General features: G+C 42.4%; 1 protein-coding gene across 1 annotated transcript; it reads left to right on the top strand.

Moving 5' to 3' along the window:
* Window positions 1-9,387: 9,387 nt before the first annotated feature.
* On the top strand, window positions 9,388-24,401 carry LOC311024879 (uncharacterized protein; the record flags this gene model as incomplete). The annotated part of the gene is made up of 16 exons (XM_084027454.1): window positions 9,388-9,559; window positions 10,226-10,285; window positions 10,654-10,716; window positions 11,206-11,253; window positions 16,043-16,101; window positions 16,914-17,199; window positions 18,546-18,779; window positions 19,574-19,852; window positions 20,100-20,158; window positions 20,257-20,330; window positions 20,479-20,693; window positions 21,571-21,821; window positions 21,906-22,034; window positions 22,276-22,408; window positions 22,543-22,572; window positions 23,740-24,401. The coding sequence occupies 16 exons, from the start codon at window positions 9,388-9,390 to the stop codon at window positions 24,012-24,014; spliced, it is 2,367 nt and encodes a 788-aa protein (XP_083883580.1). The 3' UTR covers window positions 24,015-24,401.
* Window positions 24,402-26,515: the final 2,114 nt, after the last annotated feature.

Genomic DNA, 26,515 nt, shown 5'->3' on the forward strand with positions numbered 1-26,515 from the left:
CAAGCCAGGAAGTGAAGTGATCTGAAACGAGGGGAGAGAGGAGTGACAAAATAAAACAGGAAAGACTAAACATGAATGAGTGATTTGAAGCTCCGAACCGAATGTCAGGGCGAACTATGCAAACATATCTCGTTGATATTGTACAGTGTTACGTAAGAAAAGGGAAAGTACGTCAGCTAAAGTAGACTCACGTTGTTCCTGCACAGTAAAAGTCCCATAAGGACGGATCAGATAAGCCTGATTGGTCTATTCGCCTCTGGGGGCGTGTACCAACGTTTGATTGACACTTGTCTGGCCTTGCATGTTTGGCCCTTGAAAGTTCCCTTTGAATTGACCAGGTGGAGACGATGGTGTCTGTTATAGAGCTTGGAAACGCTGGCTGATTTGAGTCAGAAAATCAAGAGCTTCAAGAAGATTCTCAGTGAAACCGACCTCCACAAACGTTCCACAGACATTCCATAGATGGAGACAACAGAAATACAGGACACGGGCTTTTTATGGTGTTAACCTGCAGCCGACAGTCTGTGAGACGATCAGGGAGGTTTGAGAGAATATGAAGTGATTTGCTCCGGTACAGAGGTTGTCAGACAGCAGACCAAAAGGTAAAAGACCAAAAACTAGCCCTTAAAGGATCCGCATGACATTAAGACATTTATATAGCAGCAAACAACGATTTGCTATGAAGAGATAGTGGAGTAAAAGTACAGATATGTTTAAAATGTAGGGAGTAACAGTAAAACGTTGTCCATGAAATAAATACTAAATTACAGATACCTGAAAATTCTACTTAAGTTTACTTCCCACCTCTGATTAAGGACCTAATGATTCAAACAAAGACTATTCAGGTGTTCGTACTGGGAGGTTGATTTAATCTAATAATTAAAAAAGATTATTATAAAGAGTTAGAAGTCTCAGTCTGAATGTAAATCTATAGGAAGAATTAAGTGCAGCGAGATCTTTGAGACGTTTATCAGGTGAAACCGGTAATTGATCTTTATGATGTTAATAAGGAGATTTTCAGTTTATTTTGCATTGACATGTAACATTCTAATTCTTCTATTCTGACAGTGATTATGTGATCATTTTACATTTCCTCTCTCTTCAGAGCGATACTGTGTGGATGAACATTGTCCTGTGCTGATCCAGAAGGTGAGTGATGTAACGTCTGACTTGGATTCTAAAACAATGGATTCGTCTACATTGATTGATCTTTTCTCTGTTTTACATCATTAACTGCATCTCTTTGGGTTTTGGGCTGTTGGTCAGACAAAACATTTGAAGATATCAATGTAGATGTAAGGGAATTGTGATGGGTACCTTTAACCATTTTCTGAAATATTATAGACCAAATTATATAACTAAAGTTAATAAATGAAGGGAAGAATCGACAGATTCATCAATAATAGAACTGGTACTGTATATAATGAAGGTTCTGGTACTGTTGTCAATCACAACAGAGCAAAGACAACCGTTGGGCTGAATGTTATTACGCCTGGGAAAATAGTTCCTTACAAGAACTGAATTTCAAGCTAGAAGGAGGATTTTAACTACGAGGTGGGTTTTAACTAAACTTGACATTTTCAGGTAAATTCTTTAAAGTTTATTGAATATGAATAAAATGTAAACAAACTGTAAACAGATGACCGATGTTGTTGATGGACAGTGACATGTAGTAACACTGGTATGATCCTTTAAGCAGGTAATAAAATAAAAGTCAGGAACCCTTTAACAGAAATACAGTAGTTATAAAAGAGAAGTTGCCAAAGAAATATGTACATCTACATCAGTAAACAGTCAAGTGGACAAACATCAGCTGTTTCACTATCTTGTGAAGTTTGGATGATGTTCTCCACATCCATGTTTCTAAAACAGACATTGATGATATTTAAAGAGTAAAATCTATAATCATCCCAGCAGAGAAATTTGACTTTTGCTTCATGAACATTTCCTTTGAATTTTCCAGGTGGAGACGGCGGCGTCTTTTATAGAGCTGCTTTTGGAAACGCTGGCTGATTTGAGTGACGGGGAGCTTGGGGATTTCAAGAAGGTCCTCTCATCTCAAACTGACTTCAAACATCAGTTTGAGCTCCCATCCATGCGGTTTAAGATAACAGGACATCAGGACATGGTGTTTCTAATGGTGTTGTACTACAACGAAGAGGCTGTGAATAAGACCAAGGAGGTTTTGGAGAAGATCAACAGGACTGATCTGGTGCAGAGGCTGTCAGACAGCAGCTCAGGACCCAAAAGTAATAACAATAAAGACAAAAACATGTCAAAATCCCCAAAATGTTGAATCAATGACTTTTACCACTTTTCCCCTCAGAGCAAGACTCAGGTGAACACCGGTCTGGATTGACCAGGAAAGTGAGTAATGTTACATCTGTCTGACTGAGTACAACACAGCTTTCATTCACCTAATGCAGGTTCATTCATGGTTTACATATTTATTTAATGAACGTATTATTTTTTCAGGTAGCGACAAGAGTAGCTGTTCAACAGCTGATTTTGGAAACCCTGAATGATTTGGATGATCTGATGTTTGAGAGATTCAGGAGGTTCCTGAGGTCGATTGTCCGTCAGAAGAAACTCCCATTCTTCCCATTAATGATTAGAGACAGTTATAATGAAGACAGAAGGATGACCGTGTATCTGATGATGGAGATCTACGGCCAACAGTCTGTGGAGTTAACCACGGAGGCTTTTAAACAAATGAACAGGACAGATCTGATACAGAGGTTACCAAAGCTCAGTTCAGGACTCACAGGTAAGACATAAGCCCCTTTACTCCGCCTTCTCGTTGCAGGATGATCACTCCTTCTTTCTTTTTGGTGTCAAAGGTACAGAGACAGAATGGAGGCGTGGTGGCGGCGTTATGCCACAAAGTCCAGTATAAATGGTGGGATTGTAAAGATTAAAACAAAAACACAACATAATCATGTGTCTAATAAATACTTTACATAATTCATAATAAAAAAAGGTAAATCTGATTGAGTTCTGTGTTTTGTACTGAAATTGTTTTCTTTCTTTTGAAGCAACTGTGTCTCATTAAAAGTGATTATTAGTGATTCAATTAGATTTGAATTGTCTGAGTTATTTAATGTCTTTTCTCCTCAGAGCAACACTTTGTGGATGAACATCAACCTACACTGTTGCTGAACGTGAGTGTGACTATATTTTACATTTTAAATCATCATAAATGATAAAACGAACCAAACAGTGAGTTTCTTAAATTGCCTCTCACTGTTAATGTTGAGCTCTTAAGTAATAATGTTATGATGGAAAAGAGAGAAAACCGTTTCTTTGAGCTCCTGTTACAGAAACATGATGCGTTGAGATCAGAAAGGAGTTATTAATTAACATGAATTAAAGGATGGAGGGACTCATATTTGACTTTGATGTTAAGAAATAAAAACACTTAATACTTCAAAAGAAAATGAAATCAGTAGAAAAGATATTAGTGTATCATTGTCTTGAGTGATCATGCAGAAAAAACTAATCTTATAACATTTACACTCGACGTCTATAACACTGACAAAATGCAAATAAATTAATCTTTAACCGTCCCAATTGGGAAATTACACGTTTACACAGGATTTGAAACGGATTCTTTTGGAAACAGTGAAGACTTTGAGTGAGGAGGAGCTGAAGAAATTCAAGTGGTTGCTGAAGCTAACGCTCTTCACGAAGAGGGTCCGACACTTGGACTGGGAAACATGGTACAGTGCAGACCTACTGGTGGATCAGATGGTGGAGACCTGTGGTTTGCTGTCTTGGGAGGTGACCATCGACATTTTAAGGGACATGAACAGGACTGATCTGGTGACGGGAATGTCCAACTCAGGATTCAAAGGTCAGAGAGAAAAATAGAAATATATTTTAAAGAAAGTGGTTAAAACTTTATTTAACCGCCCATGAAAAATGTTATAAAATAAATAAAAAGCGCAGGAAAGCAATAACATGCAGCATCAGCCAATTGAATCCAGACTCTTTGATTTTTGTGATGTCACTGGAATTAATTTGGTGTAATTCTTTTTAAATGTACAATTTACAGTAAAATACAGTACATCTAGGCCAAATAATCACATTTTGCCAATGGGGGAGGCTGCCTTTTTTCAAATCTATCTCAGAGGCTCAACTGATTTTCAGAATGTAGACCATAGCTTTAAACTATATATTTGATTTACAGCCACAAACTGAGGCGGAGGTCAAGTGTTGAGTGAGACACACAAGCACATTGTTGGTTTTGCTCTTTTCATTATGATTTTTTTGACCGTAAGAAGAAAAAAAAGTACAATAATATCAGTCTTATCTTTGAAGGTCTTTTTCACTTAAAACAAAAAAATCTGTTTTAAAGCCAGGAAGATGTATTCAATACATTAAGTGCAGCAAGAGCATTTGAGAAGTCTGAACCTATGTAAGCCTATTGTGTGTGTGTGTGTGTGTGTGTGTGTGTGTGTGTGTGTGTGTGTGTGTGTGTGTGTGTGTGTGTGTGTGTGTGTGTGTGTGTGTGTGTGTGTGTGTGTGTGTGTTGAAGTGTGAGTAGACATAAGCAATTTTAATTTTCCATGAATTTGTTTCAGCTACGGGACCCTCGACAGGAGTTCCTGGTGTTGATACCGAGGGGGAAGATGAACATGGAGGTAATATGACGTCTTCACACCAAATGCCTTTCAGGCTATCTGTGATCAGTCGCTGATCAGATTGTCTGGAAACCCAGAATCTGAATAGTATTTGTACTTCGTTACTTCCCACCTCTGATTAAGAACCTCATGATTTATGAATTTTAAACTGAGTTACAGACGTCTCTGTCCGAATGTAAACCTAGAGGACAAATTAAGTGCAGCGAGGGCATTTGAGAGCTCTGTGGTGTGTGTGTGTGTGTGTGTGTGTGTGTGTGTGTGTGTGTGTGTGTGTGTGTGTTTAAAAAAGTAGTAGGACATAAACACTAGACTGATCCATCATCGTGCAATTTTAATTTTCCAAAAATGTGTTTTTAGGTGCGGGACCCTCGACTGGAGTTCATGCTGGTGGTTTCAAGCAGCTAAGTGGACTGACGGGAGGTAATATGACGTCTTTGCACCAAATGCCTTTCAGTTTGTCTGTGATCAGTCACTGACCGTGTTTGGAAACCCAGAATCTTAATTTGAAAAAACTCCTAACTTAACCGTTTGCCTGGCTCAGTCCAAAGTTAAAAAACCTTCCAACCTAAGTAAGACGCTAAATCTTGTTGAATTGTAACAATAAAAACAAACTTTGGAGGGACGAGTTGTTCTCCTGTGCCTCCAGTCTTTATGCTAAGCTAAGCTAAATGCTCTGTATGTAAGTCTTCTCTGTGTGTGTGTGTGTGTGTGTGTGTTGAAAATACTAGCAGACATAAACACTACGATTGTTTGAAATTGTGCAATTTTAATTTTCCTGAATTTGTTTCAGCTCGACCCAAGATTCCTCGCGTTGATGCCAAAGGTTCAGTGACGGGAGGTAATATGACGTCTTCTCAGGAAATACCTTTCAGGGTGCCGCTCTTCCCCTCTTCAGATCCACCCGTCGCTCCGCCTCAGTCCAAATATGGTCACATCCGTTCACTGGTTGCAAAACCTCCAAGATGGCGACGGCCAAAATGCCGACCTCGAGGCTTCAGAACCGTAGTCCACACACCAACGGGTGACGTCACCACGACGACGTCCGCAGGAAATCACACAAGCCAGGAAGTGAAGTGATCTGAACCGAGGGGAGAGAGGAGTGACAAAATAAAACAGGAAAGACTAAACATGAATGAGTGATTTGAAGCTCTGAACCGAATGTCAGGGCGGACTATGCAAACATATCTCGTTGTTATTGTACAGTGTTACGTAAGAAAAGGGAAAGTACGTCAGCTAAAGTAGACTCACGTTGTTCCTGCACAGTAAAAGTCCCATAAGGACGGATCAGATAAGCCTGATTGGTCTATTTGTCTCTGGGGGCGTGTACCAAAGTTTGATTGACACTTGTCTGGCCTTGCACGTTTGGCCCATGAAAGTTCCCTTTGAATTGACCAGGTGGAGACGATGGCGTCTGTTATAGAGCTTGGAAACGCTGGCTGATTTGAGTCAGAAAATCAAGAGCTTCAAGAAGATTCTCAGTGAAACCGACCTCCACAAACGTTCCACAGACATTCCATAGATGGAGACAACAGAAATACAGGACACGGGCTTTTTATGGTGTTAACCTGCAGCCGACAGTCTATGAGACGATCAGGGAGGTTTGAGAGAATATGAAGTGATTTGCTCCGGTACAGAGGTTGTCAGACAGCAGACCAAAAGGTAAAAGACCAAAAACTAGCCCTTAAAGGATCCGCATGACATTAAGACATTTATACTGCAGCAAACAACGATTTGCTATGAAGAGATAGTGGAGTAAAAGTACAGATATGTTTGAAAATGTAGGGAGTAACAGTAAAACGTTGTCCATGAAATAATTACTAAAGTACAGATACCTGAAAATTCTACTTAAGTTTACTTCCCACCTCTGATTAAGGACCTAATGATTCAAACAAAGGCTATTCAGGTGTTTTTACTGGGATGTTGATTTAATCTAATAATTAAAAAAGATTATTATAAAGAGTTAGAAGTCTCAGTCTGAATGTAAATCTATAGGAAGAATTAAGTGCAGCGAGAGCATTTGAGACGTTTATCAGGTGAAACCGGTAATTGATCTTTATGATATTAATAAGGAGATTTTCAGTTTATTTTGCATTGACATGTAACATTCTAATTCTTCTATTCTGACAGTGATTATGTGATCATTTTACAGTTCCTCTCTCTTCAGAGCGATACTGTGTGGATGAACATTGTCCTGTGCTGATCCAGAAGGTGAGTGATGTAACGTCTGACTTGGATTCTAAAACAATGGATTCGTCTACATTGATTGATCTTTTCTCTGTTTTAGATCATTAACTGTATCTCTTTGGGTTTTGGGCTGTTGGTCAGACAAAACATTTGAAGATATCAATGTAGATGTAAGGGAATTGTGATGGGTACCTTTAACCATTTTCTGAAATATTATAGACCAAATTATATAACTAAAGTTAATAAATGAAGGGAAGAATCGACAGATTCATCAATAATAGAACTGGTACTGTATATAATAAAGGTTCTGGTACTGTTGTCAATCACAACAGAGCAAAGACAACCGTTGGGCTGAATGTTATTACGCCTGGGAAAATAGTTCCTTACAAGAAGTGAATTTCAAGCTAGAAGGAGGATTTTAACTACGAGGTGGGTTTTAACTAAACTTGACATTTTCAGGTAAATTCTGTAAAGTTTATTGAATATGAATAAAATGTAAACAAACTGTATACAGATGACCGATGTTGTTGATGGACAGTGACATGTAGTAACACTGGTATGATCCTTTAAGCAGGTAATAAAATAAAAGTCAGGAACCCGTTAACAGAAATACAGTAGTTATAAAAGAGAAGTTGCCAAAGAAATATGAACATCTACATCAGTAAACAGTCAAGTGGACAAACATCAGTTGTTTCACTATCTTGTGAAGTTTGGATGATGTTCTCCACATCCATGTTTCTAAAACAGACATTGATGATATTTAAAGAGTAAAATCTATAATCATCCCAGCAGAGAAATGTAACTTTTGCTTCATGAACATTTCCTTTGAATTTTCCAGGTGGAGACGGCGGCGTCTTTTATAGAGCTGCTTTTGGAAACGCTGGCTGATTTGAGTGATGGGGAGCTTGGGGATTTCAAGAAGGTCCTCTCATCTCAAACTGACTTCAAACATCAGTTTGAGCTCCCATCCATGCGGTTTGAGATAACAGGACATCAGCACATGGTGTTTCTAACGGTGTTGCGCTACAACGAAGAGGCTGTGAATAAGACCAAGGAGGTTTTGGAGGAGATGAACAGGACTGATCTGGTGCAGAGGCTGTCAGACAGCAGCTCAGGACCCAAAAGTAATAACAATAAAGACAAAAACATGTCAAAATCCCCAAAATGTTGAAATCAATGACTTTTACCACTTTTCCCCTCAGAGCAAGACTCAGGTGAACACCGGTCTGGATTGATCAGGAAAGTGAGTAATGTTACATCTGTCTGACTGAGTACAACACAGCTTTCATTCACCTAATGCAGGTTCATTCATGGACTACATATTTATTTAATGAACGTATTATTTTTTCAGGTAGCGACAAGAGTAGCTGTTCAACAGCTGATTTTGGAAACCCTGAATGATTTGGATGATCTGATGTTTGAGAGATTCAGAAGGTTCCTGAGGTCGATTGTCCGTCAGAAGAACCTCGCATTCTTCCCATTAATGATTAGAGACAGTTATAATGAAGACAGAAGGATAACCGTGTATCTGATGATGGAGACCTACGGCCAACAGTCTGTGGAGTTAACCACGGAGGCTTTTAAACTAATGAACAGGACAGATCTGATACAGAGGTTACCAAAGCTCAGTTCAGGACTCACAGGTAAGACATAAGCCCCTTTACTCCGCCTTCTCGTTGCAGGATGATCACTCCTTCTTTCTTTTTGGTGTCAAAGGTACAGAGACAGAATGGAGGCGTGGTGGCGGCGTTATGCCACAAAGTCCAGTATAAATGGTGCGATTGTAAAGATTAAAACAAAAACAACATAATCATGTGTATAATAAATACTTTACATAATTCATAATAATAAAAAGGTAAATCTGATTGAGTTCTGTGTTTTGTACTGAAATTGTTTCCTTTTCTTTTGAAGCAACTGTGCCTCATTAAAAGTGATTATTAGTGATTCAATTAGATTTGAATTGTCTGAGTTATTTAATGTCTTTTCTCCTCAGAGCAACACTTTGTGGATAAACATCAACCTACACTGTTGCTGAACGTGAGTGTGACTATATTTTACATTTTAAATCATCATAAATGATAAAACGAACCAAACAGTGAGTTTCTTAAATTGCCTCTCACTGTTAATGTTGAGCTCTTAAGTAATAATGTTATGATGGAAAAGAGAGAAAACCATTTCTTTGAGCTCCTGTTACAGAAACATGATGCGTTGAGATCAGAAAGGAGTTATTAATTAACATGAATTAAAGGATGGAGGGACTCATATTTGACTTTGATGTTAAGAAATAAAAACACTTAATACTTCAAAAGAAAATGAAATCAGTAGAAAAGATATTAGTGTTTCATTGTCTTGAGTGATCATGCAGAAAAAACTAATCTTATAACATTTACACTCGACGTCTATAACACTGACAAAATGCAAATAAATTAATCTTTAACCGTCCCAATTGGGAAATTACACATTTACACAGGATTTGAAACGGATTCTTTTGGAAACAGTGAAGACTTTGAGTGAGGAGGAGCTGAAGAAATTCAAGTGGTTTCTGAAGCTAACGCTCTTCATGAAGAGGGTCCGACACATGAACTGGGAAACATCGTACAGTAGTGCAGACCGACTGGTGGAAGTGATGGTGGAGACCTGTGGTTTGCAGTCTTGGGAGGTGACCATCGACATTTTAAGGGACATGAACAGGACTGATCTGGTGACGGGAATGTCCAACTCAGGATTCAAAGGTCAGAGAGAAAAATAGAAATATATTTTAAAGAAAGTGGTTAAAACTTTATTTAACCGCCCATGAAAAATGTTATGAAATAAATAAAAAGCGCAGGAAAGCAATAACATGCAGCATCAGCCAATTGAATCCAGCCTCTTTGATTTTTGTGAAGTCACTGGAATTGATTTGGTGTAATTCTTTTTTAAAAATAAGGTACAATTTACAGTAAAATACAGTACATCTAGGCCAAATAATCACATTTTGCCAATGGGGGAGGGTGCCTTTTTTCAAATCTGTCTCAGAGGCTCAACTGATTTTCAGAATGTAGACCATAGCTTTAAACTATATATTTGCAGCCACAAACTGAGGCGGAGGTCAAGTGTTGAGTGAGACACACGAGCACATTGTTGGTTTTGCTCTTTTCATTATGATTTTTTTGACCGTAAGAAAAAAAAAAGTAGAATAACATCAGTCTTATCTTTGAAGGTCTTTTTCACTTAAAACAAAAAAATCTGTTTTAAAGCCAGGAAGATGTATTCGAGTACATTAAGTGCAGCAAGAGCATTTGAGAAGTCTGAACCTATGTAAGTCTATTTGTGTGTGTGTGTGTGTGTGTGTGTGTGTGTTTGTGTGTTGAAGTGTGAGTAGACATAAGCAATTTTAATTTTCCATGAATTTGTTTCAGCTTCGGGACCCTCGACAGGAGTTCCTGGTGTTGATACCGAGGGGGAAGATGAACATGGAGGTAATATGACGTCTTCACACCAAATGCCTTTCAGTTTGTCTGTGATCAGTCGCTGATCAGATTGTCTGGAAACCCAGAATCTGAATAGTATTTGTACTTCGTTACTTCCCACCTCTGATTAAGGACCTCATGATTTATGAATTTTGAACTGAGTTACAGACGTCTCTGTCCGAATGTAAACCTAGAGGACAAATTAAGTGCAGTGAGGGCATTTGAGAGTGTGTGTGTCTGCGTGTGTGTGTGTGTGTGTGTGTGTGTGTGTGTGTGTGTGTGTGTGTGTGTGTGTGTGTGTTTAAAAAAGTAGTAGGCATAAACACTAGACTGATCCATCATTGTGCAATTTCAATTTTCCAAAAATGTGTTTTTAGGTGCGGGACCCTCAACTGGAGTTCATGCTGGTGGTTTCAAGAGGCATAGAAGACGGAGCAGAGGTAATATGACGTCTTTGCACCAAATGCCTTTCAGTTTGTCTGTGATCAGTCGCTGATCAGATTGTCTGGAAACCCAGAATCTTAAATTTGAAAAAACTCCTAATTTAACCGTCCGCCTGGCTCAGTCCAAAGTTTAAAAACCTTCCAACCTAAGTAAGACGCTAAATCTTTTTGAATTGTAACAATAAAAACAAACTTTGGAGGGACGAGTTCTTCTCCTGTGCCTCCAGTCTTTATGCTAAGTTAAGCTAAATGTCTCCTGGCTTTGTGTTTCGTACTGGGACGTTGATTTAATCAAATATTTAAAACCTGAGTTACAGACGTTTCTGTCTGAATATAAATCTACAGGACAAATGAAGTGCAGCGAAAGCATTTGAGAGCTCTGTATGTAAGTCTTCTGTGTGTGTGTGTGTGTTGAAAATACTAGCAGACATAAACAATACGATCGTTTGAAATTGTGCAATTTTAATTTTCCTGAATTTGTTTCAGCTCGACCCAAGATTCCTCGCGTTGATGCCAAAGGTTCAGTGACGGGAGGTAATATGACGTCTTCTCAGGAAATACCTTTCAGGGTGCCGCTCTTCCCCTCTTATGACCCACCCGTCCCTCTGCCTCAGTCCAAATATGGTCACGTCCGTTCACTTGTTGCAAAACCTCCAAGATGGCTACGGCCAAAATGCCGACCTTGAGGCTTCAGAACCGTAGTCCACACACCAACGGGTGACGTCACCACGACGACGTCCGCAGAAAATCACACAAGCCAGGAAGTGAAGTGAACTGAACCGAGGGGAGAGAGGAGTGACAAAATAAAACAGGAAAGACTAAACATGAATGAGTGATTTGAAGCTCCGAACAGAATGTCAGGGTGGAACTATGCAAACATATCTCGTTGATATTGTACAGTGTTACGTAAGAAAAGGGAAAGTACATCAGCTAAAGTAGACTCACGTTGTTCCTGCACAGTAAAAGTCCCATAAGGACGGATCAGATAAGCCTGATTGGTCTATTCGTCTCTGGGGGCGTGTACCAACGTTTGATTGACACTTTTCTGGCCTTGCACGTTTGGCCCATGAAAGTTCCCTTTGAATTGACCAGGTGGAGACGATGGCGTCCTATATAGAGCTTGGAAGCGCTGGCTGATTTGAGTCAGAAAATCAAGAGCTTCAAGAAGATTCTCAGTGAAACCGACCTCCACAAACGTTCCACAGACATTCCATAGATGGAGACAACAGAAATACAGGACACGGGCTTTTTATGGTGTTAACCTGCAGCCGACAGTCTGTGAGACGATCAGGGAGGTTTGAGAGAATATGAAGTGATTTGCTCTGGTACAGAGGTTGTCAGACAGCAGACCAAAAGGTAAAAGACCAAAAACTAGCCCTTAAAGGATCCGCATGACATTAAGACATTTATATAGCAGCAAACAACGATTTGCTATGAAGACATAGTGGAGTAAAAGTACAGATATGTTTGAAAATGTAGGGAGTAACAGTAAAACGTTGTCCATGAAATAAATACTAAAGTACCGATACCTGAAAATTCTACTTAAGTTTACTTCCCACCTCTGATTAAGGACCTAATGATTCAAACAAAGACTATTCAGGTGTTCGTACTGGGTGTCAGGTTCGGGGCAAGACGTGGACTCGAAAAAGGAGGTGAGGACCCAAATGCAGTAGAAAAGAAAGATTTATTTAAATAATAAACTAAAATCAAACCAAGAACTAAGACCAGAACAAAGTATCAACCAAAAACCACAAAGGCAAAAACATGACCGTCAAAGAAACACTTACAAAGAGGAACCAAAACACGAAGGGACACGGGAGGCAGGACGAGGTACAAAAACATCCAAGACGAGACGTGGTGCAGCATGCAGGGGAAGACAATGACCAGCGACAGTGACAGCAACATCGACAACGACATTGACAATGAACCAACAAGAGACAGGGGAAACACACAGACTATATACACAGGGAGGCAGGGAGCTGACGAGGAACAGGTGAAACACATTAGGGCAGGCATGGTAATCAACACGAGAGGGTGGGGGAGTCAAGACAGCGGAAACAACAAGGACCAGGAAGTACGAGACAGGAAATCACACGGAGGACAAAATAAAACAGGAAATCAAAACCAAGGAAACAGAACAAGACAAAACACAGATCATGACATAACCCCCCCCTCAAGGGACGGATCCCAGACGTCCCCAAGGTTCATGATACGTAGGGCGGGTGGAGGGGGCCAGGAGGAGGGGTTCAAGATACGTAGGGTGGGTGGAGGGGGTCTGGGGGCAGGGCTCAGGAGGCCGGGCATGAGGGCGACCTAGCGGGCGGGACCGCTCAGGAGGCCGGGCATGAGGGCGACCTAGCCGACGGGGCCGCTCAGGAGGCCGGGCATGAGGGCGACTCAGGAAGGCTGCGTGGAGCAGGCGTAGGACGGCCCCCCGTCGGAACAGGAACGGGTGACGAGCGGACCTCCCGAAGGCTGCTCGGAGCAGGCGTAGGACGGCCCCCCGTCGGAACAGGAACGGGTGAAGAGCGGACCTCCCGAAGGCTGCTCGGAGCAGGCGTAGGACGGCCCCCCGTCGGAACAGGAACGGGTGACGAGCGGACCTCCCGAAGGCTGCTTGGAGCAGGCGTAGGACGGCCCCCCGTCGGAACAGGAACGGGTGACGAGCGGACCTCCCGAAGGCTGCGTGGAGCAGGCGTAGGACGGCCCCCGTCGGAACAGGAACGGGTGACGAGCGGACCTCCCGAAGGCTGCGTGGAGCAGGCGTAGGACGGCCCCCCGTCGGAACAGGAACGGGTGACGAGCGGACCTCCCGAAGGCTGCGTGGAGCAGGCGTAGGACGGTCCCCCGTCGGAACAGGAACGGGTGACGAGCGGACCTCCCGAAGGCTGCGTGGAGCAGGCGTGGGACGGCCCCCCGTCGGAACAGGAATGGGTGACAGGCGAACCCCCAATAGGCTGCGAGGAGCAGGTGTGGGACGGTCCCCTGTCTGGGCTGGTGCCGGACGGGCCGCCAACTGAAGACCACTGGAGAGTGTCGACCGGGCCGCCGACTGAAGACCACTGGCAGGCGTCGACCGGACCGCCGACTGAAGACCACTGGCAGGTGTCGACCGGGCCGCCGACTGAAGACCACTGGAGAGTGTCGACCGGACCGCCGACTGAAGACCACTGGCAGGCGTCGACCGGACCGCCGACTGAAGACCACTGGCAGGTGTCGACCGGACCGCCGACTGAAGACCATTGGCAGGTGTCGACCGGACCGCCGACTGAAGACCACTGGAGAGTGTCGACCGGGCCGCCGACTAAAGACCACTGGGGAGTGTCGACCAGGCCGCCGACTGAAGTCCACTGGAGAGTGTCGACCGGGCCGCCGACTGAAGTCCACTGGAGAGTGTCGACCGGGCCGCCGACTGAAGACCACTGGCAGGCGTCGACCGGACCGCCGACTGAAGACCACTGGCAGGCGTCGACCGGACCGCCGACTGAAGACCACTGGCAGGTGTCGACCGGACCGCCGTCTGAAGACCACTGGCAGGCGTCGACCGGACCGCCGACTGAAGACCACTGGCAGGCATCGACTGGACCGCCGACTGAAGACCACTGGAGAGTGTCGACCGGGCCGCCGACTGAAGACCACTGGCAGGTGTCGACCGGACCGCCGACTGAAGACCATTGGCAGGTGTCGACCGGACTGCCGACTGAAGACCACTGGAGAGTGTCGACCGGGCCGCCGACTAAAGACCACTGGGGAGTGTCGACCAGGCCGCCGACTGAAGTCCACTGGAGAGTGTCGACCGGGCCGCCGACTGAAGTCCACTGGAGAGTGTCGACCGGGCCGCCGACTGAAGACCACTGGCAGGTGTCGACCGGACCGCCGACTGAAGACCACTGGCAGGTGTCGACCGGGCCGCCGACTGAAGGCCTGTGACCGAGGCGTGGGCTGGTTGCTTGGCTGTGACCGAGGCGTGGGCTGGTTGCTTGGCTGTGACCGAGGCGTGGGCTGGTTGCTTGGCTGTGACCGAGGCGTGGGCTGGTTGCTTGGCTGTGACCGAGGCGTGGGCTGGTTGCTTGGCTGTGACCGAGGCGTGGGCTGGTTGCTTGAACGGGTGGGCCTCCGCTGGAACTGGTGACGGACGGCCCCCCGTCAGAACCGATGTGAGCAGCATCGGGGAGGCTCGCTTCCTCGTGCCGCACCTCCTCCTCGAGGCCGGCAACCGACGAGCCAACTGCCGGTTAGCCAGCTGGATGCTCCTTGGCCCTCCCAGGGCCAGACGAGTACCCCTAAACGGGTTCGGGCAGGAGCTGGGAAGCTGTGCGGTGGCTGAGACATGATCTGGTGGCATGGCTGTGACTGTCGCATGAGCTGCTAGCATGGTTGTGGCTGAGACATGGGCTGGTGGTTTAGCTGCGGCTTCAAAAAAAAGTTTACTTGCAGCAATTTGGCAAGCCCTGCTAGCAGGATTTGTAATGAAGTCCACATACCACTCTATGACTGTAAGCCCATTGACTGCTGGGTCCTCCTTTGGTTGGTTCATTCTGTCAGGTTCGGGGCAAGACGTGGACTCGAAAAAGGAGGTGAGGACCCAAATGCAGTAGAAAAGAAAGATTTATTTAAATAAAATCAAACCAAGAACTAAGACCAGAACAAAGTATCAATCAAAAACCACAAAGGCAAAAACATGACCGTCAAAGAAACACTTACAAAGAGGAACCAAAACACGAAGGGACACGGGAGGCAGGACGAGGTACAAAAACATCCAAGACGAGACGTGGTGCAGCATGCAGGGGAAGACAATGACCAGCGACAGTGACAGCAACATCGACAACGACATTGACAATGAACCAACAAGAGACAGGGGAAACACACAGACTATATACACAGGGAGGCAGGGAGCTCACGAGGAAAAGGTGAAACACATTAGGGCAGGCATGGTAATCAACACGAGAGGGTGGGGGAGTCAAGACAGCGGAAACAACAAGAACCAGGAAGTACGAGACAGGAAATCACACGGAGGACAAAATAAAACGGGAAATCAAAACCAAGGAAACAGAACATGACAAAACACAGATCATGACACTGGGAGGTTGATTTAATCTAATAATTAAAAAAGATCATTATAAAGAGTTATTATAAAGAAGTCTCAGTCTGAATGTAAATCTATAGGAAGAATTAAGTGCAGCGAGAGCATTTGAGATGTTTATCAGGTGAAACCAGTAATTGATCTTTATGATATTAATAAGGAGATTTTCAGTTTATTTTGCATTGACATGTAACATTATAATTCTTCTATTCTGACAGTGATTATGTGATCATTTTACAGTTCCTCTCTCTGCAGTGCGATACTGTGTGGATGAACATTGTCCTGTGCTGATCCAGAAGGTGAGTGATGTAACGTCTGACTTGGATTCTAAAACAATGGATTCGTCTACATTGATTGGTCTTTTCTCTGTTTTAGATCATTAACTGCATCTCTTTGGGTTTTGGGCTGTTGGTCAGACAAAACATTTGAAGATATCAATGTAGATGTAAGGGAATTGTGATGGGTACCTTTAACCATTTTCTGAAATATTATAGACCAAATTATATAACTAAAGTTAATAAATTAAGGGAAGAATCGACAGATTCATCAATAATAGAACTGGTACTGTATATAATAAAGGTTCTGGTACTGTTGTCAATCACAACAGATCAAAGACAACCGTTGGGCTGAATGTTATTACGCCTGGGAAAATAGTTCTTTACAAGAACTGAATTTCAAGCTAGAAGGAGGATTTTAACTACGAGGTGGGTTTTAACTAAACTTGACATTTTCAGGTAAATTCTGTAAAGTTTATTGAATATGAACAAAATGTAAACAAACTGTAAACAGATGGCCGATGTTGTTGATGGACAGTGACATGTAGTAACACTGGTATGATCCTTTAAGCAGGTAATAAAATAAAAGTCAGGAACCCGTTAACAGAAATACAATAGTTATAAAAGAGAAGTTGCCAAAGAAATATGTACATCTACATCAGTAAACAGTCAAGTGGACAAACATCAGTTGTTTCACTATCTTGTGAAGTTTGGATGATGTTCTCCACATCCATGTTTCTAAAACAGACATTGATGATATTTTGAGTAAAATCTATAATCATCCCAGCAGAGAAATTTAACTTTTGCTTCATGAACATTTCCTTTGAATTTTCCAGGTGGAGACGGCGGCGTCTATTATAGAGCTGCTTTTGGAAACGCTGGCTGATTTGAGTGACGGGGAGCTTGGGGATTTCAAGAAGGTCCTCTCGTCTCAAACTGACTTCAAACATCAGTTTGAGCTCCCATCCATGCGGTTTGAGATAACAGGACATCAGGACATGGTGTTTCTAACGGTGTTGCGCTACAACGAAGAGGCTGTGAATAAGACCAAGGAGGTTTTGGAGGAGATGAACAGGACTGATCTGGTGCAGACGCTGTCAGACAGCAGCTCAGGACCCAAAAGTAATAACAATAAAGACAAAAACATGTCAAAATCCCCAAAATGTTGAATCAATGACTTTTACCATTTTTCCCCTCAGAGCAAGACTCAGGTGAACACCGGTCTGGATTGATCAGGAAAGTGAGTAATGTTACATCTGTCTGACTGAGTACAACACAGCTTTCATTCACCTAATGCAGGTTCATTCATGGTTGACATATTTATTTAATGAATGTATTATTTTTCAGGTAGCGACAAGAGTAGCTGTTCAACAGCTGATTTTGGAAACCCTGAATGATTTGGATGATCTGATGTTTGAGATATTCAGAAGGTTCCTGATGTTGATTGTCCATCAGAAGAACCTCCGATCCTTCCCATTAATGATTAGAGACAGTTATAATGAAGACAAAAGGATGACCGTGTATCTGATGATGGAGATCTACGGCCAACAGTCTGTGGAGTTAACCACGGAGGCTTTTAAAAAAATGAACAGGACAGATCTGATACAGAGGTTACCAAAGCCCAGTTCAGGACTCACAGGTAAGACATAAGCCCCTTTACTCCGCCTTCTCGTTGCAGGATGATCACTCCTTCTTTCTTTTTGGTGTCAAAGGTACAGAGACAGAATGGAGGCGTGGTGGCGGCGTTATGCCACAAAGTCCAGTATAAATGGTGCGATTGTAAAGATTAAAACAAAAACAACATAATCATGTGTCTAATAAATACTTTACATAATTCATAATAATAAAAAGGTAAATCTGATTGAGTTCTGTGTTTTGTACTGAAATTGTTTCCTTTTCTTTTGAAGCAACTGTGTCTCATTAAAGTGATTATTAGTGATTCAATTAGATTTGAATTGTCTGAGTTATTTAATGTCTTTTCTCCTCAGAGCAACACTTTGTGGATAAACATCAACCTACACTGTTGCTGAACGTGAGTGTGACTCTATTTTACATTTTAAATCATCATAAATGATAAAACAAACCAAACAGTGAGTTTCTTAAATTGCATCTCACTGTTAATGTTGAGCTCTTAAGTAATAATGTTATGATGGAAAAGAGAGAAAACCGTTTCTTTGAGCTCCTGTTACAGAAACATGATGCGTGAATGAATTAAAGGATGGAGCGACTCATATTTGACTTTGATGTTAAGAAATAAAAAACACTTAATACTTCAAAAGAAAATGAAATCAGTAGAAAAGATATTAGTGTATCATTGTCTTGAGTGATCATGCAGAAAAAACTAATCTTATAACATTTACACTCGACGTCTATAACACTGACAAAATGCAAATAAATGAATCTTTAACCGTCCCAATTGGGAAATTACACATTTACACAGGATTTGAAACGGATTCTTTTGGAAACAGTGAAGACTTTGAGTGAGGAGGAGCTGAAGAAATTCAAGTGGTTGCTGCAGCTAACGCTCTTCATGAAGAGGGTCCGACACATGGACTGGGAAACATCGTACAGTAGTGCAGACCTACTGGTGGAAGTGATGGTGGAGACCTGTGGTTTGCTGTCTTGGGAGGTGACCATCGACATTTTAAGGGACATGAACAGGACTGATCTGGTGACGGGAATGTCCAACTCAGGATTCAAAGGTCAGAGAGAAAAATAGAAATATATTTAAAAGAAAGTGGTTCAATCTTTATTTGTTTTAAAATGAATAAAAAGGGCAGCAAAGCAATAACATGCAGCATCAGCCAATTGAATCCAGACTCTTTGATTTTTGTGAAGTCACTGGAATTAATTTGATGTAATTCTTTTTTAAATATAAGTACAATGTACAGTAAAATACAGTACATGTAGGCCAAATAATCACATTTTGCTGTTGACTTTAATCAGCACCTCTGTTACGATAAGATAAACCTTTATTAGTCCCATGGCGGGGACATTTACAGGATTACAGCAGCAAAGAGGATAGTGCAACAACAAGAGGCAAAACAGAATGTAATAAATAACAGATATTAAAAAAATACTACTATTTAAAAATGTAATCAAGGACAGACTGAGTAGTTGAGTTCACATTATTGTATAATAGAATATATGACATTTTGATGTTGTTATTGCACATGAATGACCGTCAATTGAGGAATGGTTGAATAATTGACAGTTATTGGTATGATCAGGCTACTGGGTGCCGTGTTTATCATGCAATATTATTGTGGATTGGTACGCAATGAATATTCAATTAAATAGTTTTGACACAAATTTCACATTATAATCTTATCAAAGGAAGTATTTGTTGCATGGCTTCTGTATTGAGTGAGTAGAGTGTTCTGAAGCAGAATATGTTATTTTCTAATTATTTATTTATATTTTGTTCAAAAGCAACTAAGTCTTTTAAAGTCTGATTTGGAATCGGTCAGTTATTTTCTCTTTTCTTCCTCCTCAGAGAAAATGTCAGTCCAGTTGAAGCTTTTGGAAACGCTGGAAGATTTCAACTACGATGAGCTCGAGAAATTCAAGCATGTCTTGCAGGACAGTAAAATGGAGAAAGGCCTCCCAAGAATCTCCAGACAGAGAATGGAGCTGGCAGGCAAAGCCGAGATAGTGGAGCTGATGATGGAGACCTACGGCCAACAGGCTTTGGAGGTGACCAGGGAGGTTTTAACGCAGATGAACAGGAGTGATCTGGTGCAGAGGTTGTTGGACGTTAGGTCAGGATCCAAAGGCAAGTTGGTTTTTGTTTATTTCACTTTAATGCCTTTTTTTTCTTAAATCAAATTGCATGTGGACGGTCAAACAGCCATTTGAATTTGTGGTTTGTCTCCATTTCTGATTCGGTGACGACGGAGGAGAATCTCAGTGCTGACAGGCTTTCCCCCTCATGCTAATTATTCACTTGAAATATTTCAAGTTAAATACCACATTAATCACATGACCTTATATATCAAAATAACAATTTGAAACAAATTCAGACATGTCTTCACAAGGGCCTCTGGGACGCATGGAGCCTGAGGGTGATGGAAACGTTAAGGTAATCCTCACATCAGTTCATCACTTTCATTTGTTCATTTATGTGATGTTGCAAAAAGCCTCATCTCCACTTATTTCCAAACATCTGGTCCTCTGCAGCAGGACTGCAGCGACTGGACTAAAGTTGAACCTGACGTGAACAGTGCAGATGCAGATGAGGCTCCGACATACAGGTGAAAAAAGAATAAGGTCCTAAATCCTGCATCACAGCAAACTGGAACTATATTCTAGGGATATATGCTCATCTTTTTTAATACCACTAATGCAGTATTTTTGTGCACAATCACTATGAATCATTTATTTTTCTACGGCTTGCTGTAGCCTACAGTCTGACGTGGGAAACTTTGAATGCAGCGTCTCTGGCTTGCGCTGGGTCTGCAAGGAAAAGGTCAGCTTAAAGTATCAGTTCTGCTCTTGGGAAGGACATATGGAGAGGATGGAGTGGATGCAATACATGCCTGCAGGTCCCCTAATGAACATCACAGTCATCGCCGGGAAGCTATTTGAAGTACAGCTGCCACACTGGATCTGCATAGGTAAGTGGACCGAACGCGTGCTTTCAAATTCCAGACAGCATGAGTACAAAAGCTGATGTAATCCGTGGGTGCAGTCGAATAGTCTATTTTCCTTAGGAAGGTTCCTAACTGAAGAAGTGACCCGGAAGTAAACAAGTGGCCGCCATGATAAGAGCTGTTCGGATTCTCTAAATGCAAAGGATAGGAGCTCCAATGCTTCCTTTCAGAGCTCCTTTAGCATAGGATGCAACGGACCTTCTTATACGAGAGGAAAGGAGATTAGACCGACCCACAATTCTTAGCGAGAGCAACATTTAAAGTGCCGCACACCTCGGCCGTTCATGAAAACAAACGATATGTGCATTTGCATATTTAACATTAACTTTCATGCAGACATGTAGAAATTGGAATAGTGTTGATAAATGTGTGTGGACAGTGATAATAATTTAATGATATTTTTATTTATTTCAATCATGTTACAAATGTTTGACAAAAACGAAACTAAAACCACAAATGAAATACAAAATCCAGGAAGGAGGAGCTGCTGGACCTGAAGCCGGTCAGTGAACCAGCTGTTGATAAAACCAACATGGGGAGAAGTGGACGACGCATTTTTTGTAGTCCATTATTGTAGTTTCTCCAGTGCAGACGCACGTCAATCGCCGGTGCCGATCATCAGCTGTCAATCATCAGCTGCGTTATAATGACGTAGTTTAGTGAAAGTCCGGTCGGATTCTCTGAGCACCGCGGTCGACTTTTCCTAAATCCTTTTGAGTTCTCCTATCGCCTTTCCTTAAGCCCGTGACGTTTTCCCCAGAGGTCAAGGAATAGGAGTTAGGACCTTATTTTTTGACTATTCGACTGCACCCCTTATGTTATGTGCTCTTATGTTGTGCAGACGACAACCCTGAAATATGGGACAAGTTTGCAGTCCTGCACATAGAGGACTCTGGAGATGTCGTGGAGAAAGCGTCCGAGGTCACATCGCACCACGTCAAACTGTCCGAACCAGTTTTCTCTTTTAGAGCGATCCTGTTGAAATATGTCTTTCCAGTGAAGATACTGTGTGATGTTTTAATATACAAGATCAACCCAGCATTCCTCACACTCCATGTTTATCTGATCCCACGTGATCCTGGTCTAAAAGAGGTTATTTCATATCTTATTGTCACTAATGCCACAAATCACGTGATGAAAACGCAGCACAGGCAACTCATGTTTTTGTCCCAACAGAAAATAGACAAGAGGAAATTATCCAACGGACACAAAGTCATCGAAAAGCCGCCGCCACAGGAGTACCTGAAAATGCAAGATCGTTTCATCCTCACAGCAGATTTCCACGGTGCAGAAGTTAATCCTGAAGTATGTTTGACTGAAATAAGATCATTTCAGTGCTTCGTTAGCTAGTGTTATGTTATTATGAATATTTGACAATATCATGACATTTTACCAATATTTGGCAGTTATATTCATAATTTTTTACCCTTTCTGTTCATGTCTTTGATTTAGATGAGAAAACGAAAAAACGTACTAATCGCTGTTGCAAACTCCGGATGCTGAAAGTCTAACTTCCTTTTCCCATATTTTATTTTTTTTCCCTCAGGACATACAGCTCATATATGAAAGCATGCCAAATTTCTCCGAAGTGTTCATAAGAAATCCAGACGCAGACTTTGCACTCAAGCTCAAACACAGTAAAGAGCTTCAAACAGTATGGAACCATACGATAAGAAAAGGTCAGATTTAAATAATATCACCAGAATTCATCTGCACAGCCTATTAAACACTTTTAACTTTCACCGTCACTCAAATATGTATCATGAGTGAAGCCAAAATATGTCTCTTTTTTCCCCTCCTTTTTCTTTTTCAGAAGAATACCAAAACACCGGTCACATACAAGGTAAGACATTTCAGATAGACTGGTTACCTGTCTGTCTCTACATGTCTCCCTGTGATAGACTGGTTACCTGTCTGTCTCTACATGTCTCCCTGTGATAGACTGGTTACCTGTCTGTCTCTACATGTCTCCCTGTGATAGACTGGTTACCTGTCTGTCTCTACATGTCTCCCTGTGATAGACTGGTTACCTGTCTGTCTCTACATGTCTCCCTGTGATAGACTGGTTACCTGTCTGTCTCTACATGTCGGCCCTGTGATAGACAGGTTACCTGTCTGTCTCTACATGTCTCTCTGTGATAGACTGGTTACCTGTCTGTCTCTACATGTCTCCCTGTGATAGACTGGTTACCTGTCTGTCTCTACATGTCAGCCCTGTGATAGACAGGTTACCTGTCTGTCTCTACATGTCAGCCCTGTGATAGACTGGTTACCTGTCTGTCTCTACATGTCTCCCTGTGATAGACTGGTTACCTGTCTGTCTCTACATGTCTCCCTGTGATAGACTGGTTACCTGTCTGTCTCTACATGTCGGCCCTGTGATAGACAGGTTACCTGTCTGTCTCTACATGTCTCTCTGTGATAGACTGGTTACCTGTCTGTCTCTACATGTCTCCCTGTGATAGACTGGTTACCTGTCTGTCTCTACATGTCAGCCCTGTGATAGACAGGTTACCTGTCTGTCTCTACATGTCAGCCCTGTGATAGACTGGTTACCTGTCTGTCTCTACATGTCTCCCTGTGATAGACTGGTTACCTGTCTGTCTACATGTCTCCCTGTGATAGACTGGTTACCTGTCTGTCTCTACATGTCAGCCCTGTGATAGACTGGTTACCTGTCTGTCTCTACATGTCAGCCCTGTGATAGACTGGTTACCTGTCTGTCTCTACATGTCTCCCTGTGATAGACTGGTTACCTGTCTGTCTCTACATGTCAGCCCTGTGATAGACTGGTTACCTGTCTGTCTCTACATGTCAGCCCTGTGATAGACTGGTTACCTGTCTGTCTCTACATGTCTCCCTGTGATAGACTGGTTACCTGTTACCACCCCCGACCCTGAATACAGGATAAGCGGTGGACAATGGATGGGTAGTTTTCTGAAATGTTATAGAAAGTGATGTCACCAGGTAGGCTGTTGACCTGAATCCAATTCTTTTTCTTTCCCTCTAGCCTCAGGCGATCACTTCGTGGATAAACACCAGTGTGATCTGATCGACAGAGTCAGCAACATTGAACCAATCTTGGATCATCTCCTGAGAGAAGTTGTAATCCAGCAAGAATTTTATGACAGAATGTCTGCCATTCCAACCACCCGGGAGAAGATGAGAAAACTCTACGGAGGTCCCCTGAATGCAGCCGGACGCGACGGAAAAGACATCTTCTTTAAAATCCTCGAGGAGAAAGAGACGTTTCTTGTTGCCAGTCTCAAGAAGAAGAACTCATAAATACTGTGTTGAATTCTCCTGTTTTCTGCATCGCAAAGCAAATGTCAGGCCAGACCCCCTACAACGGTTTAGTTTGTCACCTTTTCCACCCTCATGAGTTTGCAGGTATGGGTATAGTAGTGTATCTGCTGCTGAGGTAGGAGTATCATAGAATATATCAGTATTATTGCACTGTCACTGTCTCAACGTGTCATATAAAGCTTTTGCTAATGTAAATATCTACAAGCAAGAAATTAGCTCAAATTGTTGACACAACCTTGAATGTCGATATCAGCACAGGAGCCACAGGGAGCCTTCACATGCACATCCTGGGGCAATAAAAGCCTACACACAGGTCCAGCAACAGGTATTGTTTACTGGTAGGAACCATGAGGAATTCCTAGTTTTACACCGTCAAGCTGATTAAAGCTACTAAAATATTGCATCTATGTTTGTTGTTGTGAATTTCTCTTTTTGGGGGTGAACCAGGGTCTAATGCAGGACTATAACGCCAAAATGGACTATCGCATCCATAGTCATGGCAGGCCTATGTTCTGTTGTTGCTTTACATTATGAACTAATATTTGACCCTTAAACATAGATTAATTTGACAGCTATCTTCCTCTCACCTTTGGGTCCTGAGCTGACGGCCTCGGCACCGGATCAGATCCTGATTCCACGTCCATGAGAGCCTCCCTGGTCGCCCTCTATTACCTTTTGTACGCCTCTATTCTGATCTGGTTTCATGTTTTTGTTTTGTTGCCTTGGGTTCATCTCCTGCCCGATCACCAACTCGTCCCAGATCCACCCTCATCTGCAGTTCTGCACAGCAATAATCAGTTGATTCCCTCACCTGAGCCTTCCCGCCCATTTACTGGAATTTCATTAAGCTACGTCACTGTAATGCGACGGCTGATGAACGGCTTCCGGTCCAGCAGCTCCTCTTTCCGGTCGCTGTTACAATCAACTCTGTTGCCTGTAAACCAACTGACCAACACAATAATGTGGATTTAACTGTTCAGTTATATTTTTGCTATGTTAACCTTTTAATTTGTAATTGTTCTGCCCCGCGGGGCTTTGGGTTTTGTTTCCGGTGGGACACTTTTCAGTGACGGACCAGTCTGAATTAAACTGTTGCTGTATCCGAAACCGCATACTGCCGTACTGCCTACTACATACTGCGCTAGTATACTGTATACTGCGTACTGAATGTGGGATTCAGTATGCTACTTCAGCAGACCGACGCCGTTCACACCGCAGTATGCAGTATGCAAGTTTCCCAGAATGCATTTCGTGGCGACCGGCAGCGGTAGTTGTAAAACAGGCGCAAAGCTGTTTTATTTCCCGCTGTAGCGCTGTTATTATGTCACTTTATTAAATTTTCATATTTTTTCATGCGAGAAAGTAACCGTTTAGATCCCCTATGTGCGGTTAGTTTACCCAAATGACGGCTGTTTAGTAATTTGCCTCGATGTTTTCGGAGAAGTGAAGCTCCGGAAGGAGCGGGTCGTCTCAGAGGCAGCAGCCCGTCTCCAGAGGTGTTCCGCCGGCCAACATGCGTCGTCGTCCCATTTCATGTACAACAGCCTGGATTTCTATTGTACCTATATAGCTTTCGTCACAATAATCAAGTAGCCTATGCACTGTACTTATGTAAACAAATATAACAAATATAAACGCCATACTGCTCCGGCATTTGTATTCCCCTGGAAACGCTCTCTTGCTCCGTCATTACTCGATTTATCCAGGCTCCAGCGCATTGCATTGTGGGAAACAGTAGGCAGAGTAGACTGGTCGGATGCATACTGGAAATATTCTCCGAATCAGTATGACATCCGGGAACTTTTCGCATACTGCAGATTTTGCTTTTGTTTGCATACTGCATACTGCATACTACATTTTGGTCAAATCAGTACGTACTAGCAGTATAGTATGCGGTTTCTAATACAGCCAAAGTGTTTCTGAAGAGGATCACCTACTCAACCTTTAAGTGGAAGTAGTAATATAACGGTAGAAACCATCAAAATGTTAGTAAAGCAAAGGTCCTCAAGTACCAAAACTACTTATTATGAATATAATACCCATTATGTATAAATACATATATGGTTGTGTGTGTATAGTCCTAATAATCATATGGATAAATGTGTGTATACTGTGAAGATATAATACATACAGTATATTATGTATGTAATATGTAGTATTATGCAGCTGGTAAAGGTGGTGTTGTAGCCAATTTGGATCTGTGTGTGTGTGTGTGAGTGAATGTGGGTGTGTCGGTGGTGAGGCACTGTGGTTGCTGTGGGTTACCTGCGCACCTGTGGACATGGGTGGTTGATTGGTCACAGAGGTTAGATGAGGGAGACACATTTCAGGAGTGACTGGGAAATCATGATCAGAGAAGCCACACAGTTTTTCAACCGTGTCTGTGTGTGTGATGGCTGAATGGGTTTTGTATCACAATGTAGTGTTTTTGTATGAGTTAATTTTAAGTCTATTGGCACCCGACCTTTTGTAGATGCCTT

The sequence above is a fragment of the Eutrigla gurnardus genome (assembly GCF_963514095.1).
Source record: "Eutrigla gurnardus genome assembly, chromosome: 14".
In the NCBI taxonomy this organism is placed as follows: domain Eukaryota; kingdom Metazoa; phylum Chordata; class Actinopteri; order Perciformes; family Triglidae; genus Eutrigla; species Eutrigla gurnardus.